This window comes from Oryzias latipes, chromosome 17 (assembly GCF_002234675.1).
Source record: "Oryzias latipes chromosome 17, ASM223467v1".
NCBI classification, from domain to species: Eukaryota; Metazoa; Chordata; class Actinopteri; order Beloniformes; family Adrianichthyidae; genus Oryzias; species Oryzias latipes.
In genome coordinates this window covers 15,636,530-15,657,483 of record NC_019875.2, presented here as the reverse complement: position 1 = coordinate 15,657,483, position 20,954 = coordinate 15,636,530, and the positions used below count along the sequence as shown (strand labels likewise).

At 41.1% G+C, this 20,954-nt stretch overlaps 1 protein-coding gene across 2 annotated transcripts; it reads left to right on the top strand.

Moving 5' to 3' along the window:
• The first annotated feature begins 130 nt into the window (after positions 1 to 130).
• On the top strand, positions 131 to 16,080 carry LOC101171943 (phospholipid phosphatase 3). Of its 2 annotated transcripts, none has more exons than XM_011486464.3 (6): positions 131 to 490; positions 6,883 to 7,040; positions 10,951 to 11,231; positions 11,332 to 11,389; positions 11,468 to 11,644; positions 13,680 to 16,080. In XM_011486464.3, the coding sequence occupies exons 1-6, from the start codon at positions 352 to 354 to the stop codon at positions 13,806 to 13,808; spliced, it is 942 nt and encodes a 313-aa protein (XP_011484766.1). In that variant the 5' UTR covers positions 131 to 351; the 3' UTR covers positions 13,809 to 16,080. The 2 variants fall into 2 exon arrangements, with proteins under 2 accessions (XP_011484766.1, XP_004079110.1); XM_004079062.4 differs by lacking the exon at positions 6,883 to 7,040 and adding an exon at positions 6,289 to 6,443.
• The last annotated feature ends 4,874 nt before the right edge of the window (positions 16,081 to 20,954 follow it).

Here is a 20,954-nt window from a genome sequence, read left to right as displayed (position 1 = left end):
AAAGTGTTGGAAATCAGCAGGCCTCCACAATGCAGCGGAGGAACAAAGCGAAGAAGCCGGCATCTGGGATTAATCGAAGGGGGAGGGGCTTGGGGGCGTGGCCTGCTCGAGGGCTCTTCCCGTGTTTAAGAAGCTCACAGAAAGGATGGTCAGTAGTGGAGGAAGACCTCAGACCGCGGAGCTTTTAAATTAAACAATAAATACCGCCAGAAAGCGATTTTATAACAAGTTTTCGTCCAACAACGAGTACTTTTGTACGATTTAAGCGAACTCGCGAGAGCTAAAGTTGTAGTCTCGTGGGGTTTTTTCCCTCGGCTTTTTCTTTGACGCGCTCTTCATCAACCGTCTTAAATGCAACGTTGTTTGATCTTTGAAAAGACGATGGCAGCCGAGACGAAGAACGGCGGGAGCTCCCTGAACAACAACAACTGCAAAGACCACAGCAGGAGGAAGCTGCTGGTTGGAGTGGACCTGTTCTGCCTGTTTTTAGGTGAGAGTCCTAACTTAGACTCGTAAAAAATAAAAACCACGTCTGACATCAGTTTGTGGTTATAAGGGACCGAAAAAACTGATATTCCCCTAATGAAAAACCAAATAAAACTCTATTTAATATTAATTCCAGCATAGAAACCTAGCTTCAACAGTCACTAGTAGGACACAGCTGGAGACTGCCATCCAGCTGTTGATGCTCTTGATGCTCTTGAACTTAATAAAAATTGAGCTTTTAAACGTTTTTGTGGGTTTTTTCTAAAAATGAAAGATGTGTAAAAAAAAATAGGCTTAATATTGCATTTCCTTATTCAAATCGTTGTGAAACAGGAGCAAACAAAAAAATGCAGTTGGAAAAACTGTGTAGGTGTGATGTAGAAGCTACAGGGGGCAGGCCACGTGGTCCCTGCTCTGCTCCATTCTGAAGCATCCACTTGTAGACGACTAGATTCATGTGTGTATTTGTTTTTTCTCATCCAAGCTTGCACCATTAATGTTTTGTTGGAGTCGTAAGCGGCTGTAAGTTAGCAGGAGAGAGTGTAAACAGATGGATGATAGGTAGTGGGGACAGGCTGTCTCCACGCCAATAGTCCCGCCCCCAAATTTAGGGGCAAATTTCTAATGAACTCCTTTTGCTCTGCAGAAACGACGACTGTTTAAAATCGGCATAATGCTAGTTAAAAGACAACTGCTTTGAAAACAGATCAAAAGATGATTGCAGTGCGACTTTAAATGCCAACTTTCAGGAGCAATTCTCTTCTCTTCTCTTCACCCACACCTGTTTGGACCTCTGCGTTGACTTCCCATGATATTTTTCCAGCTTACATTCCTCAGCAGCAGGAATTCTTCTGATGGGAACATCTGGCATAACACACTTGCCTGGCTGTGTGGTATAATTGAAGGGAAGTGGTGAAGAGGTCAGGACCGAGTGAATGTGTGCATGTTCATCACTTCATGTCTGGTGATGCTCAACAGCCCCATACAGAGAGAGATTACACTACAACAAATGCTGCATTCGATTGTTTTTCAAGATACACTGGAGTAATCTGGACTCCAATTATTTTTAAACATGTACCACTTTTTACGTTATTATTGTTTTTCTTCTTTCTGTCGACGTCTTATAAATAAAGGGGTGAAAGCCAGTCTGCGGTGGCTCCAACTTTTATATAGTCGTCCCTGCTGCTCTTTTCTCCCGGCTGTAGTGTAAAGTTATGATTACGAGCCGTGTTCACAGTTAAAATAGAACGCCTGAGCTCTCGTGGGAACTCCAGCCATTGTGAAAAATGTCACCAGGAGTCTGCGAGAATCAACAAATCTTTTCCTATATTTAGGTTTTCCCTCCAGTATTTATCTCTGCTGAGGGCCGGCCGCCCCCCCCTTCCCCTCCATCATTTGTTCTGTGTGCTTTCCAGCAGAGAAACCTGTCAACAAACCAACAGTGTTTTGCTGGCTAAAGATGCGGCGTACAGAGTGCGACCGCAAGGCGGAAATGGTGGGTCAGTGCGTGTAATCAAAGGCTCCTTCCATTCTCACACTGCAGTTTCCAGTTACTCCGCTCTCCCTGCAGACCGTCCGTGCCAGGAAAGATAGCATCTGTCAGCAGAACACCGGAGAGCTTTAGATTGGGTGGTTGTAATCCCGTGGGGGTGGGGGGCAGAGGCGGATCAGATTTAAGACCCAGCAGGTGGATATAACGTTCTTTTAATTGTGTTTAAGCACTTTCACCCCTTTCTTTTGCTTTAAATTCAAGTTTCTGAGCTTGTTTACGATCTTACTTTGTCTCAAATAACCTTTTTTTGGTGAAAACTTTATTGATGTGGTCAAATTGAACAGCGACACAGAATCTGTACGCTTTTTTTTTCCAGTACTGACTGAACATAAACTAAAACATTTACAACTATTTGTGACTAAAAGTCTAAATTGAGGCTTGCAGAGTGATTTAAAAGTTTATTTAAAAAAAAGTTTTCTGACTAAAAGAGAAAATGACATGTTTTCCCCCCCCATCTGGTGTGTTATTTAGCAGAAACTCCTAATCCAAATGGGACTTTTCTTTCCCTCCTCACACAGGGGAGCTGGCAGACGCGGGGGCAGACAGGTTCTGCGAATAAAAACAACCGCATCTGTGTGCGCCCCACAGCCGCCTCAGACATAAACGCATGTACCCCTGCAGCAGACGGCACAGAGTCCCCGCCAGTGGAAAAAGCGCATATTTTTGTTTTGCTAGTCTCACCGCGTGTTTTGGCGGACGGCTGCAGCGTTTTAGTCCGGGCTCTCCGTCGAGTACAGCCGTGTTGGATGGAGCGAGGTGCCGCTTGCTCCACTGTTGTGCTGACCAAGTCGTTCTTGCGTTTGCAGGGTTATTTGGCTTTGGGAGCCAGAATAAATACATGACAAAAGATGTTAATGTTAAGATCCAGTTCCAGAGTTAATTTTAAGCCCCATTGTTGGGTTTTTGTCGTCTTTGATGTCGAGATAAAGCAAAAATTCCAAACCCGCACCCGCCCTCAGATGTTGTTGTTGGCCCTCAGGGTGACACACACAAACTCCTTTATTTATTTCTTCTTTTACATGCTGGAAGCGGATGAGGGCAGGAGGGGAAAATCCCAAGACATCTGACTCACTGCTGATGCTGCACTGGCAGACGGATGAAAGGGGTCAGGGGACGAAATCGAAAATCCAGCTGAAAGCCAGGAAGAGAAATGCCGGTTCAGCTGGGTTCAAACGTTTTTCCCATTTCCTTAAAGTGAAAGTGACAGTTCAAAACTTCAGAAGTTTTTGGGGAAGGGTTGGTTCACTTTTGCTGAACACACCTTATCCAGGTAATTAACACAAAGATATTTGGAAACCAAGGACTCACTGACTCTCTGGCTTTCTTTAAGGGTTATGGTTATCTTCATTTTGCGCAAAGGTTCTTCATCAAATAAGTAAATTAATAATTCACACTAAGATTTCTTATGTTTAGATGGAAAATTTAACAGTTTTTGGGGTTAAATTCATGTTTCAGTCAAACTCTATATTTTGTTTTTCAAAACCTTAAAACAGTGTCTTAAACAGAATTTTCCTCTAGTCAGAGGCTTTGTGAGGTCTGCTACAGGAAAAGCCAGCTCGGGCCCTCTACAAGTGCATACAAAGGCTATTCCAGCTTCTAATCACCTGGATTAAGCATTTCTGACATCGCCCAGAGGATGCTGAAAGGCAAAAAAAGTCAAAGTAGTGACTGGAGTTTACAAATTTCCAAGGTAGAAAGCTTATTAAATGTATTTTCATAAAGTTTCATGCATAAAAAAATGAAGGTATCAAAAATGTTTTCGCCACCCAACTGTAATTTGACATTGATGGTTAATTGCTCCCTTCTGACTCCAGCCCCTAGTGGTCTTTTGAAGAACTGTTACAGCTGGTATTCCTGGGGGGTGGGTGCCAAAAAATTTACCAACCAAATGTGTGGGATTGCTTTTATTGCAACCTTTCAATTCAGGAAGGGGTGGTGGACAAGAGGGTTAGCCAAGCGGACATTTCCAAATCCTGCACCACACATGAGGCCCTGATTATATTGCATATGCGGCGCACATATCACGTAAAAATTACATAATTGGTGCACGAATCACTAATGAATTGTATATAAACAGCGGAGTAATCACGCACGGTTCATGTTCTATCTGGATTTACCTGTTCTTTGATTGGTTTGTTTGTACGTCTTCTGTAGTTCATTCATGAAACATCTGTGAAAACAGACCCCAACTTTTCTCACCTTTTCCATGTATTTACATATATGTCTGTGCAATATGCGCAAAATGTACGTTTTTACAGCTGTGTGACACGGCCTTAAGAAGCTCTTTCAGGAAAAGGCTCCTCCCCCTCGGCCCCGGATGTTTCGTGGAACGTCAGTAGATGTTCATGTATTCCGGTAACTCCTTGCATAGTATCAATTTGCCTATGCATGTCTTAAGACAAAAAGCTAGTTCATAATTTACCCGTTTACTTAAATTATTATTAAGAGATTTTAAACCCTTTTCTTTTTTATAACTGACAAAATTTGCCCCAGAATGCTTCAATGTCTTTTAATATAATAACCAGATATTTGATTGCGTCCATTCCCCACACCTGCTTTTTGTTGCTCCTCCAAGTGTTCTTCTAGAAAATTCTTTCAACATTTCTTTTTTCATTCCTCATAGGTCTTCGTTAGCAGTGACCTTTCACTGTAACTTGAAAGGTCGCCGTTTTTTTTCTCTTTGATCTCTGCAGAAGTCTGTAAGTCTGGTTTTGCGGTCTGTCTGTGAATGTGTTTAAAGGAGGTTGCAGGGGTCAACATTTGGGGGTGGGGGGTGGCGTGGTTCTTTTACATTGCCCCCCCATCTGCTTCACATCAGGTGTGCCGGGGTAGCCTGATGAACTAAACTGAAACCGACAGACATTCAAGATGGAACACACTATAAGTTGTACTTATTTTACAATCCAACCTCTGTTCAGCTGTCCCACCCTAATATTTCTTTTCCTCCAGTTTAACTTATGAGAGGAATGTAGTTCTGTACTGGTGCATGTTTGAAAATGTAATAATGTCCAGCTGAATCTGCAGGAAACAGATTTGGGATTTCCAAAAGAACCACAATTCAGTCAGTAACTTGAGCTAGACACAGCTGGACCTTCAAAGAAGAAGAAAAAAGTCAGCAATGTGTATGTGTTTGGGGTGGGGGGCTCAGCAACTGATGCATGTGCTGATATTTAGTTCTGTGAAATTGTTCCCTCTCCTTTACCAATGCCAAAGCCACCATCACTCTGCTTGTTTTTCTTTGTACGGGCAGATTGCAGATTTATTCAAAGGAGGGCTTGAAAGCCAAAAGTCACTTTGAAGTCAACTTAGTGTTTTCCAGTATCAGCCTGAGATTTGAGGCCTCTCCGGGGTACCATGTCCACCCTCAAGTATCCAAAAACCTCCAGTGAGAACCTCCATAAAGGGAAAACAAACTGCCTACATTGGCTCAAACATGCCTAGTACCCTTTTTAAATTTTTAGAACATAATTAAGATGTTTTCTGTGGCTAAAATGGGTCTAATGCTACGTACACAACCGGGAATGTGATGCGCGTTCAAGAACGCGCTAAACGAGCATTCGTGAATAGCTTTTTCCATATGGTGTTTACACTGTCCCTACCCGATACTACCCCAAAATCACAGATTTGGAATAGATTTGGTGTGAAATGTCGAAGATATTTCAAAACTTGTGACTCTGGCTCCAGGCTTTTTCTTTCACAGCTCTATTCAGATCTATGAAAAACTTGGTGTCATAGAATTCTTGTCGGGCACAAACCGCAATTATTAATTCCTCCTTTGTGATCAATTTTCGAACTGTTTGGACTTCCACGAATTGAAAAGGGCGCTACACATACATCGCTACCAAATCCAAGTCCTTGATTGGTCAAATTTCAACTGGTTTACCTTTCAACCTGCATATAATTGTGTAGAGTCGAAAACGTTTGTAGAAACTTGTGTAGCGACGCTTGAACAAAAGATCTTAATACGCAAGTGCCTGAAACACGCATATTCACACGTTTACATAGACTTTTCACTAGAAGTGGCCGCTTGAGGTCCCGTTTTCCAAGGGCGGTGTTGAGGTAGCATAAGATATAAATAGTTAAGGCAATTGGAACATTCACATCATATGATGTACCTGACTAATTTTTGGAGCATTGTCATTGTGAGATGTAGAACCTGGGCCCTTCTGACATTCTGTAAGTGGGTTTATGCACTTTTCATCCCAATGTGTCCATAAAGACTTACCTCACTTGTCTGTCCAATCACACAGTGGTACTTGTTGCCGTGTTTTTGCACAAATCCCCCTTCCCACCTTACCAAAGAGGATTCTTCTGCAACGACAACAGCATCCGCCTGCCTTATAAGACCAGCGTGGTGTCCACCACCGTGCTGACGGCGGTGGGCTTCAGTGTCCCTGTGGTTTCAGTAAGTCCAGCTGTGGTGCAGCAAGAGAGAGCGCGCAGTGGAGCGCGCTCAGTTCACCTGTGGCTGGCCTAGAAAACAACCAATGATCTGATGCTTAGAAGAACTTGAATTTAGAAGCAAATATGTGGTGGTGTTGATATCACTTTGTGCTATCTTCTTGACATTTATCTAAAAACTGGTTGTTTGGTGTTTAAGCAACCATATTTACCTAAAAAACAATCAAAAGTCCTGTCTTAAAACTGGACTGTTGTGATCATTGAAAACAGCCACACAACGAACTGAGCCACTTCAGGATGTCCCGTCTCCTCCTGCTTGTCGCCACAACTCCTTTTATTTACATGACATTAACCTAGCACTTCCATCTCTCTCTCCTTCACCCACCCCTACCCCCACCACCCCCTTCTTTGTCTGTGTGCCGCTCGCTGCTTCTTCACACTAGCCGGCCTCCCTTTCTTGGTCATTGAGACCAGCGCTGTTAAACCTTACCGTCGAGGGTTTTACTGCAGTGATGAATCCATCAGATACCCGGCCAAACACGGAGACACCATTAGCGACGGTGTGCTCAGCGGCGCCGGCATTCTAATCACCATCCTGTCTGTAAGTCGCCTCACTCTGATCACTAATGCCATCTTCACTCCTCATCTTCTAGCAGCACCTAGATTTCTCATCATCACTGAAGTTAATTGTTGGTTTAACAAACACGTAGTGCAATAATGTTGCATTTGCTGGCTCATTGGATTGTGCGAATCTTAACGGCTTGTCTTTGGGGAGCTGTGGGTTCACACCGCATCACTGACTGGTACAGGGAAGGTCACACTGCAAGATTTGTCCCCAGACTTAATCAGATGCCATTGTCCTACACAGGCATGATGCTTTTGTCATTAACATGACAATGTTGTGTAAGTAGTTCCCTGTGAGTTCACTCCATGTACTCATCTTATCTTTCGGGGGCTGCTACAACAAAACAATCTTCAAGTGAACCTAATTCTACTCTGACAGCCAAACAAATATTTTTTTCTTGCATTCTGCTGCATTTGATGGATGCTGTTTTTTGGCTATCTCGTATACACTTGGTGATTCCTTTCCCCAATTGTTACTTGTGCATTTTTTATTGGCTGGAGCCCCTTCACTCAGCAACACTTTCTCCAACTTTCTTCCAAATCATCTTTCTGCAACAGATTTGCCATTTTCAAGATTGCCGTTTTAAAGTGATTGTGCTTTTAATCTGGAAAGGTGGGTAACATCATCCAAACTTTATCTTAGATATGGGAATCTGGTTCCAAATCTTGTTGTGTGACCCTGGTTTATGGCACTTCATCACATCACTCTTATCTGATACTTCAGGCACTGTGGGGATGAACTGAGATTATCTGAAATGATGCCTGGGGGGAAAAACTAATCTCCATACCTGTACTATCAGCATCTGCTGTTACTGGTTTCAGAAAGTTCCAAGATAAGAACTGGTCAACGAAACTTCATTCAGCTTTCCCTTAAGGCTGTAAGATGGCTGACTGATTGGGGTTTTAGGCGTAGTGGAGTTTTCTGGAAGAAAACAATGGAGACGTCTTCTCTTTGTGCTTTGCTTCTCGCTTAACTTTCATCCGAAAACACTTAAGCCTCCTCAAGAACAATATCTGAACTTGTAGCAGGTTCATGTGGCATGTACAATTTTACCTACAGTAACTTCAAAAAAGCCAAATGTAACCCTGAAAACCACCAAAAGTGCACCCTACCGAAGCCTAAGTAGTATATTTGAAGTTTATTTTTTTAAGTATACTTGAGTTAAGTAAAGTATAAGTAAAGTAGGTATACTATAGACTATATAATGTTGCGTAGGAAGCATACAAACTGAATACTTCTTTAGACTATATTGGAACATTTTGAGTTTATAATAAATGGATAGTATATAAAAAGTAATTTTAAGTATACTGCCTCACTGTTAATATAGACCAAGTACATTTAAATAGACTACTTTTTGCTAGAGGCTAGCAACAACTCACCAAACATTGGGCACTACTTACACATTGGTAGCCATTAGGCCTGCACAATTAATCGCAAATTTATCGTTATCGCGATTTCAAGCTGTGCAATATCCATATCGCAAAAGTAACACAAATCACCATAAATGGTAAACCTATAATGTGCTAAAACAATCCTGTGGCAACTTGAACTATTTAATAAATTGAAGAAATCCCTTTATGCATTTGACCAATCAGATGAAGCCCTTCACATTGTTGACCAATCGGATGGAGCTTTTATGTTAAATGTTGCGCCGCTAATTAGACGAGGGTCATTTGAAGAATAATTTAAGGTATTTTGACTCTTATTTAAATTAAACTTTTGCAGTTATTCTGACATCGCAACATTGATCACTAAAATCGCATGTCGCGAGTTTTCCTCATATCGTGCAGACCTAGTAACCGTTAAATAACAGATAAGAGAAAAAACTGTTTTTTGTGGCTAAAGGCTCAAACAAAGACCAAAGCACCAACTGACTGTAGTATGGAGTTAGATTTTTACAGATGGACAAGATATTAAAAAAAAAATCTATCTAATCAGTAGAAAAATGTATTCGTCTGTAAAAAGGTTTTGTACATGTAATAGGGAATTTGGGCATCTGTAAAACTTGGAAAAAATAATAAAACATTGTGTCCCGCATTGATCTGCAAATGATGACAAAACTTTAATTACAAGTAAAAAAAATGTTGCTCCTTCAGTAAATCAACCCAATCAGCAGCCTTTCATTGTCCCTAAATGGGTAACATGCTTGGACCAGCCAATCAAATGCTTGCTATCCACACTGGGAGGAAAAGTGTCTTCGTTCTACAAAAAGAAGACAAGTTGAAATGCTGGAAGATTCCCAAAATACTAACAAATACGTGTGACGTTTCACACACGTACAAAGCCTTTTTATGGATTTTTTTTTTCTACAGTCGCAAAACAGTTTTACAGATGCACAAATTTCTTATCACAGATACAGAACAATTTCACGGACAGACTATTTTTTTCCCCAAAAAGTACAAAATCTTTTTACAGGCGAAAAATTTCTTCCTTAGAGATACAAAACATTTCTATAGACACACAAATCACTAATTATGAGTTTGAAACCTTTTTATGGTCTAACAATCCTTTTGCACCAAATCTAGCTTCACACCGTAGTGTGATGCTACCTGTAGCATGAACAAGGCTTCAAATAAATGCTTGGCATTGGTTTCCTTTGGCCTATTAGAGCAGATGACTGCACAGGCTCAAAACCACAAGGGTTTTCATGGTGAGCAGCAGCCCCGTCCATGTAATTATGGTTGTTTAGTTTAATACTCCCAATTGGCGGGGTGTAATTGTGGCGAAGGCCCCAAACAAGAACAGTTTGCCAGTTATGTCATTGTCACCGCTGGCAAAGCATCTTTTCACCCCCAAGAGCGTTCCTGCCAGCGATGGGGTTTCGAGAACTAGTAAAAAAAACAACATTTGGTCGTTTAGTGCAAAATAAGCAACAGCAAGGGCAGTTATGCAGATCTTTATTGCAGGAAGGGAAAAACACTGAGGCTTCACTTAGTTTATTGACAGAAGCCACAAAGCTGCTACTACGTGGAGTATTTAGTGTCGCCGCTTCATTCACTGCGATTTGTTTATCCATTCACACACCTAAATCTCCCACACAAAGGGAGCCAGATGTGTTTTTCTGCCTCTTTCCCATGAAAAACAGCTGGCTCCAAAGGCCTGGCTGGTGGAAGCAACAGTCTCTATCAGCTTGTTAAATCTTCTGGAGGGCTTTCCCACTGCGCAAATGCTTTTCCCCGAAATGAGACTTATTCCTGAACCCTTGGAAAGAATGTCCGATAAAAAACCCGGTGTAAGAACGCAAAAAACAGCCAGACATCGCCTTGTGAAATCGGAGCCCTTTCAGCGAGACAGCCGCAGAAACTACAAACGAGCCCCGCCGAGCGCTCTGTTAGGGCTGGCCTCCAGAATCAGACAGGTCGCCTAGCTCAGCGTTTCTGTTGATTAGAACCAGCAGCCCCCATTTTCTCCCCCCTTACGCACACTCTTACTCCCTCGTTTTTTCCTTGTTTTCCCTTCTATCACTCTTTCCTCCACTCTAAATCTTGCACTTCTCCTACAGTCTCATTTTTGAGCTGCTGGATAGACAGGGGATGATGGGTGGTGAGGCTAAAATGGGGATTCTGAGCTTCACCAGCTGTTTCCAGTCATAGCCTCTCTTCTCTGACAGTAATGGACCCTTTTTACTTGTTAGTTGTCAGTTTTTCTGCCGTACTTTATTTATACAATTAAAACTGTAGACTCTCAGTCAAGTTGCGTCAGATCCCTCCATGACTCTCTGTTTACTCCCAGAAATAGAAACTTCCTTTATTAATAATTCTAAGCAACAAAAATGATTGTGAATCTTCTCCGTCAAGTTCAGAGCTATTTTGTAATTTACTTGTGAATACTATGTCCCCTGTGCCATAAATCCCACCATGCCAAATCTTAATTTCTGTCCCTTCAGATCATAATCGGAGAGAGTTACAGGATCTACTTCCTGAACGAAGGATCCAAGTCGTTTGTAGGAAACCCCTACATTTCTGCCCTCTACAAGCAGGTGGGGGTGTTCATCTTTGGCTGCGCCATCAGCCAGTCGTTCACGGACATCGCCAAGGTGTCTGTGGGTCGCATGCGTCCTCACTTTCTGGATGTTTGCAAGCCCGACTTCTCCACCATCAACTGCTCTCTGGGCTACATCACGGAGTATCAGTGTCAGGGTCCAGAGAGCCACGTACAAGAGGCCAGGTAAACGAAACGTCTGCAAATACCATAACTACAGAATTTCGAAGGCATTTGTCCTTAACTTGATGTGGTTAGACTGCTGACTTCTGCCTGCGGTCCACAGGAAGTCATTCTTCTCTGGACACGCATCGTTCTCCATGTACACCATGCTGTACCTAGTGGTGAGTTTTCCAACCCTTTCATTTTTTCTGTATCTCCGCCTTGGCGTGCTCAGAAAAACAAGACCTCTTGCTTTGCAGTTTTATCTGCAGTCTCGGTTCACCTGGCACGGAGCTCGCCTACTCCGCCCACTGACCCAGTTCACCCTCATCATGATGTCCTTCTACACCGGCCTGTCTCGAGTGTCCGACCACAAGCACCACCCCACTGATGTGCTGGCTGGGTTTATACAGGGAGCAGTGGTGGCATACTGTGTTGTAAGTACTGTTGTTGAAAAGAGAAATTTACCGATCATTAAAATCAAACAAGTGTACCGTATTTTCACACTGATCATAAGGTATGCTGTCATTGAGGGGTCTATTTTTGAACTTGTATTATATGTAAGGAGCACCGAATTAGAGGGCGTATTAAGCGGGACAAAAGAGTCAGTTAAAAGGAGGTCCACATATTCAAAGAATATCATAGTTACTGGTGTTCTTTTTGCCATTTGGGGCTTTGATGTTACTATCTTTTAGCAATTGTATGTTCTGCAACTTTAAGGAAAAGCTTAGATTGTAGGATTGTGTTACTTTTAGCAATTATCCAAATTCTTTTTTAGGATCAGCAAATCCTTAATGGTAAGTCAAACTAGAGTTTTGAATGACAAATCATGATGCTCCAATTAGACTTAGTTTCTTGATTAAGAAGTGAATAACTAGCTGCCAGAATGCACCAGAATTCATGTAAGACCATGTATTTTTCAAAAATTTTGCTCCGCGCCCGCCATATCGCTCAAAGAAAAGTTCAGGAATTTTTTCCTTGCCTGACTTTCATCACTGTAATACAGCCTGAAACAGCTCAAACAAATGTTACTATGACTATGCAAACATCTAACATTGTTAGTAACAGGTAAAAAAAAAAAGGCAGACACCGCTACACCCTAGCCACAATAAAAAAATCACAATGATACCCAACCTTTTCGAGAAACCAAGCCGTGCCTCAACGTGGGCGGAGTTAAAACCATTGAGGAACACACACTCTATGCGATTTCTCTTCATAGTTAAGGTTGGGGATAAAAAAGATTCTCTCCGGTTCAGGTTGGTTATGGATCCGGTTCTAGATCCAATCGTTTTCTTGCAGATGCTAAATTCTCTATTCGTATCATCAATTAAAGTGAAGTGGTTTTGCTTCTTTTTCCAGTGTTGCTCATTCCTGTGTTTTTTATTGTTGATGTTGTCTCTTCTTGTTGAACCTGCCGCTCGATTCTACTCAGAAGCGCATCTAACGAGCTTTTGCTACCCCCCACCCCTCTCCTGCTCAGCACAAACACGTTTTAACCAATTATGAGCGGCTTGAAGAAAAAAGAAGAAAGAAAGAGTGAAGGACAGTAAAGAAAAAACAGTTCCCACAAAGAAGCCAGCCCTTGTTGTTTACTTTAAAGAGCCAAGCGATATGTCATCGCGCTAGTCATATCCACAGTCGCGCGTTTAGTTCATACTAATGTTGGTTCAGACTCAGTCCGAACCAAAGGGACTTTTCTGGTCTGATTACACCCTTAGAAAGGCTTAAGATACTTTTTGCTTCAGAAAAACGAGACTTTTGGCGGCAAGTCTTAGAAAGCGGAGCTCCTTTTGTGTTGGAAAAAGAGGTTAAAGAACTGGACCATTTTTCTATTAATGTGGATATTTCTTGTGGAAATGAAAAAGATTTTTATAACTTTTTTTTTTTTGCCAAGAAGTAGTTTAACCCTTCAGGTCAAAACTTTCCCATTTCTACACTTAAAAAGGGGTTAGTTTAGATCCAAACACAATTCATCAAACATACTTTTTACATTTTTTGTGTTAAGATCATTTTAATATATATTCCTAAGGCCTTTACATTTCCACCTGAGACACACAGAAATGAACAGAAACCAATTTCTGTTATGCAGTCATTGAGTTCCATGGGACCTGTTCCTCACATTTCGGCGCCTTTTTGGACAACTAGATCAGGATCAAGTGAGTTAAAAGGAGGTCCAAAAAATGAAGATATCCCAGTTATTAGTGTTTAAAGCCTAAAAAAAGCAGGTCTTTTGATACCAAGCCACAGTTGTGTAGGTTTGAGTGTCATAAGCCAGGAAAATTGGTCAGGATGCAAAGAAAAGCCCACAAATTGCTGCCAGTAAAATACAGATGGCAAAAAGTGGGGCAACTGGTTTGCAACACTTTAGGTCATCAAAAGAAAACTACATATTTAGATATATTTTTTGAAAATTCAAAACTTTTTGAATCTGCAGCGACCAAAACGACTCAGTCCTGTCCTTTCTCCCTGCAGGTTTTCTTTGTGTCTGACTTGTTCAAGCCCAAAGGAAGACACTCCAATCTGGACGGAACGCCGGTGAAGAAAGAGCTGGTTCCTGCAGCGGACTTAAGAGAGCGTAGCAATCCTCTCATCATGGCATAGAGGAGGCTTCAGTCCGCACACGACTCCGGCCTGCGCCCTTTAGTTTTTTTTTCTTGTTTCAATCACCGCCCCAGCCGCTCAGACTTTACCCCATGAAACGAACACGGAAAGGCCGCAGGAATCTTGACAAAGTCCGAGGATGAGGAGCATCTCCACAGGAACACTGAAGCAGGCACGCTTTCGGAATGCTCTCACCAGACATTTTGAATGTTGACAGGAGATTCATCCGTCCTTTTCAATTTTTCCTCATACAAGTGCCGTTAAATCTGTCCTGTTGACGAAGGCCGTCTGCGAATTTGAAAGCTGTAAAGTCCAAAACGGCAGCTGTGAGGGAAGCCGTGTGCAGCAAAACAAATTCCTCGCTTTCAGGAAGGATGATTTCGTTTGGTTGATTCTCCACAAGTTTGAGTCCATCTCAGTATTTGCAACACTTGAACAATCCGTCGAAGCTCTCGGAAAACGTTTTCCTTTTTTGTTTTTTTTTCGTACACTAGCTGTTCACTTCAAAGGTGCACATAGAAGTTCCAGAGAAAGGCGTGTGTTTTGGAAGTGGGCCTCGTTCTGCTGGGAAGGATGAGCCCCCGCTGAGCCATTTAATGAAACAACTGTTACGTGAAGCAGGCGTGAGTTTGGCTGACGTGTGTGTGAGGGTGTGTGTGTGTGGTATTTCATGTGTTATAATATCACGACTGTATGTTGGAGTGTTTTATTGCCCACAACTGTGCCCCTCTGAGAAGAAGCGCCTGCTCTGACAGACAAAGGCGAGTCTGTATCGAGGGATTTTTGTGCCATTATTTCAAGCGCAACACTCGCTAAAACAAAACAAAAAATTAGTGTGCTCAAAAGATTTTGTAGACACTTGAAACTCAAAAGTACGTGCCAAAAAAACAATTTTCTCTCTTGAAACTCAAAAATTCTTGCAAAAATATCTCCAAAATCCCAATTTCTTCTTCTCTCTTCTTTACTGTCCAGTCCAACAAAAAAATAAAAAAGTACACAAATACTATCCATATAAAGAAAGTTTAGCCTCAAATACAAAAGGGGTTTATACAAATAAACACCTTGTGTGAGAAGAGTCATAACAAGAGGCCAGCAGCTCTTATCTGTTTGCTCAGCTGTTGTACAGGACAAGTAAAAAAAACAATTTTGCTCATGAAACCGAAAGACATCTGCATCAAAATAATTTTCAAAACAATCATCTTCGGCATCACTCAAACTTAATTTATTAAAAAAAAGCGGTACACTTCTCACACCATCTTCCGGCAACTTGAAGCGCTGTAACATTTAAAAAACTAAACAAAAAAACACACAATATGACAATAAAAACCCAACCCACCCTTCCCACCCCCAATGAATACTTATAAAAGTAACTTCTAAAAGGAATTGGCTGGATCAGATTTGTACACGATTGGAAGAATTTCTGACCAATTGACATCAACCTTCGTCCGTGTATGTGATTGGGTGTTTTTGTGGCACATTTGTAATGTGCCCTGCTCTCTTTTGAGCACAGAACAGAGAATTTCTCTTGAGTAAAAACTTTTAAAAAAGTTTTTTTTGCTCCTATTTTCAAGTTTCATGTATATTTCTTCTGTTTCAACTGCAAAAATATGTTTGAGCACACAAAATATTTAAGGTTTTAAACTCAAAACAGTGGGTCTTGCACCTGGAATAATGGCACGAATATCACTCCATAGCTCTGGAAACTACAGCATCACACATACTGTACATTTGACAATTATCATCATCAAATGATAGAATAATTTGAGTTTTTGATAAAGTAACGGAAAAATGAAGAGACTTTGTACCTCAATCTTCTCAAATTATTGCATTTTCTGGTAGATGGAATCTGCACGTAAACAAAAATATGTTTATGAACATAATTTTGGTATTTTTTCATTTAATTGTATACATGCCTTATAAACCACTACCTAAAAATGTTTTTTTGCCCACTTTTCTTTTTTTTTTTTTTACAAAGAGCATCAAACATTCACAGTGTGTTGCATATTTTTATTGTTTGTGTGTGTGTGTGTGCTTTTTTACAGATTCACTCACTATGAACTGTGTTTTAGACCTGTGTAAAAGTAAAACTCCAAGAGAGGCAGATTTTGTATCTAAATATTTACTTTTCTTAACAACAGTCTGATCGCAGACTGCTTTGGTGCATTAAAAAAAAACATTTTCTATTATTTTTATAATGTGAATTTTTTTGTACAAGTAACTTGCGATGTATTAAAGAAAAAATGTATTTGATAAAAAGAAAACAATATAAATGTGTCGGTGTCGGTTTCTTCTCTTGGTGGCAGACAAAATGAGCTGTGCGTGTGATGGAGAGATTTGGGCGTTGCGCTTCCATACCCAGCTTCCTGTGGGGAAATAGTGTACATTCCAGGCTTTAACCCCTCTCCCCTTGGCACTCTGGAATAATATAGAGTCCACGCTGAAACTATGCAGGAGTTGAAGAAAAAAAAGTACATTGACATGTGAAAATGCTTAGAAGCTGCGTAATTAGCCCCAGCTGCCCAGTTTTACCTTCAGCCAATCACAGGTTGTCTCTCGCTGCTCACAAGAGCTCTAAGCTGATTGATTTTTGCTGCAAAATGGGCACAATGCCCAGAAAGAGATTAAAGCTGCTTAGTTCAGTGAGATAAAAAAAATATATATGCTGTTTTTATTTATATGACGCCATTAGGGTAAGTATCCCAGCAGCGCTGTGTTATGGCTACAGCCTAATAACTGTTGCCAATGTCCTAATTGGGAACAAGACTACACCCTGCAGAGACTACGGCTGTCTGCTGGAGATGTTTTCCATTTCTTGCAGCAGTCCATTTTGGCTTCAGTATTAATGTCCTTTTGCAAAATTACAGAGGGCTTTTTTTGGAATCAGACCATTCTTAAATTCAAGAAATCACGCCATATCTGATTTAGAGTTTAATCTGCTAGCTTTCTGGGTTTTTGGAAGCAAAATATCTCCAAAAAGAAAAAGGTACACCAAGATAATAATCTTAATTAAAAAATTAAATCAAAGTGACCTCAAATTATTTGTGGCCACACATAATTAACACAATTAAGAAAATTGTGGCCACAAAACAAACATTTTATTAGCATTTTGTACACAAATAAGCATTGCGTGTTCACAAATGAGTATTTCTTTGTACAAATCAGTATTTTGTGTGCACAAATTAGCATTCTGTGTTCACAAATTAGTATTTTCTTTGCACAAATTAGTATTTTCTTGCCCAAATGAACATATTGTACACGAATAAGCATTGGGTGTTCACAAATTAGTATTTTCTTTGCACAAATTAGTATATTTTTGCACAAATTAGCATTTTTTGCAAAAATAAGCATTGCATGCGCACAAATGAGCATTTTGTGTGCACATTTTAGCATTTTGTGTGCACAAATGAGCATTTTGTGTTCTCAAATTAGTATTTTGTGAGCGCAAATTAGTATTTTGTAACAAATAAGCATTTGGTGTGCACAAATTTGTATTTTCCATGGACTAATAAGCATTTTGTCTATATAAATTAGCATTTTAAATGCACAAATTCACATTTTGTACATACTGATTAGTATTTTGGGTGCACAAATGTGCTTTTTATTGACAATTTGTTCTCACATTCATGCTGTTAAGATTTTGGAGGGCACTATTTAGCATTTTCTGTGCAAAAATCCGGCTTCTACAAGCTTTGTGAAACTTTTAACAGTAGTAAAAACATTACAGGGAGCCTTGAAACTTTAGCCATCAAAAGCCAACAATATTTTCAGAATAGCTTGGCTCTATTTTGATCCAAAGCCCTGATGTTATTTATATCAGTCATTAGCTTCAAATTATTTGTATCTCTTGCTGTTTCTCTGAGGCTCTAAAGTGTCAACTAAAGCAGTTTTATGACACAGCAAAGTGTGTGCTAACAACTATGACTCCTTTATACCCCTTTAACAGCAGATTTAATCAAAAAATGTGGGGGGGCTTGCTTTTCCTTCAATTGTTCATCCCCAAATCTCAACGCAATTACCTTCATCTGTCCAATTCAGTCCTCCTGGCCAGAGGTGCCTTCCAAAATAAAGGTCATCTTTTGTCATTCAAGTACATAATTTTATGGCTTTGATGGCAAAAAAATATTCTGTTCAATCAGATTTTTCACAAAAAAAATATTTTCAGATGTAAATCAAAGTGGCGCTTTTCATCACGAGCTTTTTATACCTAAATAGTGGTAACCTTCTCATCTGGTTCGTGGGGGGGGGGGGGGGGGGGGGGGGGGGTTGCTGTTTATTTCCTGTTATTTGTGAAGTAATTATCCATTATCCAGCTAGAGTTTCAAAGGCTTTGGGTGAACTCTGCCGTAGTGTTGTGGCTTCCATAGGAAAAAAAACTGTTTCATACCCACTTTAAATACCAACTCGTTGTCCTTGTATTAGTTAAAAGTTTCTTTTTTTTCTTTGCTGATTCCATTGGCAGCTACAGATGGTATAAGACACAACATTGTATGATTTCTTTCATCCAAAATGTTGCTCTTCTTCCTCCTTTAGTTCGCCTGTTTAGACTCTGACGCCGCGTGACACTGTTGCCGATAGCTGTAGAGGTCGTTCACCCCAACTCTTACAGATGGAGGGGATGCGGCGAGGAGGCATGGCAGACTCTCTTAAAATTCTTCAGTTGATTAACAATAAAAACGGGGAGCACCATGGCTCTTCTAGGAGACTGTAGTCCCTCAACAGTACCAGGTTTCACAAGTTTTTCTTTTCTTTGCTTTTTGCAACAACAAAAAAATCTTACAAATCAAATTTTGTGGACAAAAACTTGGCAGGTTTTGTCCTCAATCTCCTAACCCTCAACACTAAGTGGTAGTCGTCATGAGCTGCGTCCATGCCCAGAATCCCTTGCTCTTTTTTCCTTTGCTTGTGCTCTCCGTGCTGAAGGTAAAAGTGGTTCTGTCATTGTGTCTCCGGTTCCTGTTTTTCCTCCCTTTCTGTCTGGAGAATGTAAGCATCATCGAGGCCAATCTTCTGACATGGAGGCAGGATTTTACTGCCAAACTACAGTTTCGTAAACACGCACATCGTGTTTAGGAGTTTGGACAGGAAGCTGACTCTTTTTGGTAGGTTTTACTGCTCAGAGTGAGGGACCTCATGGATTCACAGGCTGTTTTTTTCATGTTGTAGCCAATTCGTCTTTACATTTTTCAGCTTTTGGTTTACTGAGAACTGTATTTTGGCTTGAGGTTATGAAAAATATGCTACACATTGTGATTTGTTGTATAAAGGCTTGTGACCTTAGCAGTACAACACGGTTACAATCACAACTGCCACCGAAGCTTCAAGACGTCCTGCCGGTGGCAGTCAGGCATCAGTCAGTCAGGTGGGAATGAAGCCATTCTGAAATCAGCCGACACCTGAGCGGCCACAGAGCGGTAGCAGCCGGATCGCTGGCCGGCAGCAGCTCTGATTGGACGATGGGTGAATGTCTCCCGATGGAGGCCGTCAGAATCAAGTGCCACCGGCCGCCAGCTCCCCGGTAGCCCAGGGGTTTACAAAAAGCCCTGGTCATTCGTAGCACAGATTCTTGTTCTTCTTCCCCCGTCTTGTGCACGTTGATCTTCTATGAGTTATGCATCAAGCACATTATTCTCTCTTCTTCTTCTCAACATCAACCGCAATTCGTCAAGACGCAGGTCTCAGAGTCGCCGTGATGCTATCAACGCCATGAGTTTTGTGCAGCATTAATGCTATCTCCCCATTTGGACCTGCGGTGGCCGGGATAGCCAGATTGTCTTTCAGTCATCGCCTGGCCCCGGACCCACCTCGCCGAGTGCCCGTGGTGCTACTGTCCAATAACAATCGCATAATGGCACTGGAATGGCAGCACAGGGGCAGGGGGTTGGCTGGAGGGTGGCGAATCGATCATCAGACGTTTTTGGTGGACCTTGGAGACTCTCCCATCAAACAGTTATCGTGATGCTGCCTTCCTCCTTCCCACCTGCCGCTGGACTGCCAAAGCGCAACCTCCAAATGTGCATCCTGTTGCAGTAAAATGTAACTTTTTTTAAACCCTCCGTGGCCGCTGCAACTGTCTCATAGATTTATGGGCAGCCACCCGTCGATTTAGCTGAAGACTTGCATTTACTGTAGGTCGCCACACTGTGGTTTTTTGGGATACGTGACCATTGTCTCAATGTATAGAGCTTTTCATCAATATGGTTTTTACAACAAATAAAAAATACAACAAAATACGGACCTTTGTATCAATACTTAGATTCTTAAATTCACATGTAAACCAAATGTATGTTACACATTGTGTATACTGTGTTAAACTCTTTGGATTATTAGAAAACAAGTTAGAAATTAATTTAGCAAAACTCAAACGAATCAATGTCAAAATGAGCACTTAAGAAATTATTTTAAAAAACACACACATGCAGTCTTGGATAAATTTACAGAAACAGCAACCCACGTCTAAATGTCTTTATGGTTTTCAGTGCCAGGAAAAGCTTTGCCCCATGTCAGGTTGACCTGCAGCGATGGAAGGAATCACTAAAGGGAGTGAAGCTCATGCCAGAGGTGAAAAAAAAGGCTTCAAATGAGCCAGAAAATTGTTACCTGTGATGTTTTATTTAGGGGGATTTTTGTTCTGCAAGAGTTGTTGTTTAACTATTCCATACAGATTACATCATCCTTGTCAATTTCCATCAAAACAAACTTCCTTTTTTTCCCACCTTTGTAGAAACTTATTAAAAGGATTATTAAAGGCGTTAAAAAATTGTGACATTTTAAAAACAGGGGTTTTTTTTATTCCTTTATTATGTTTTTTAATCATCTTCATCCGGGTGCCGTGGAGCAGTAGTTGGGCGATTGATCTCTGATCAGAAGATTGCAGGTTTGATTCCCACCTTGCCCGCCCATGTGTCTAAGACACTTGCCCAAGGACAAGTGGGTAAGAGACTGCACCCCACCTTGCCTCTGGTGGAAGGTTGGTGCCAGTGTTGTTAATGTGTGTGAATGGGTGAATGGGTCTGTGACTGTAAAGCGCTTTGGGCCTTCGAGAGTGCACTACATAGTGCACTCAGCATTTTTGTAGTCCTGTCTAAATACGGGTATGAAACCCATTGAGACAACTTTTGTTGTAATATTGGGCTACATAAATAAAAT

Bases quoted from the DNA above. Each gene is read 5' to 3' on its own strand.
- LOC101171943 (XM_011486464.3), top strand. From the start codon at position 352: ATGCAACGTTGTTTGATCTTTGAAAAGACGATGGCAGCCGAGACGAAG. The intron at 491-6,882 runs GTGAGAGTCCTA...TCTTCACACTAG, and splicing joins CCTGTTCTGCCTGTTTTTAG to CCGGCCTCCCTTTCTTGGTC. The intron at 11,645-13,679 runs GTAAGTACTGTT...TTCTCCCTGCAG, and splicing joins CAGTGGTGGCATACTGTGTT to GTTTTCTTTGTGTCTGACTT.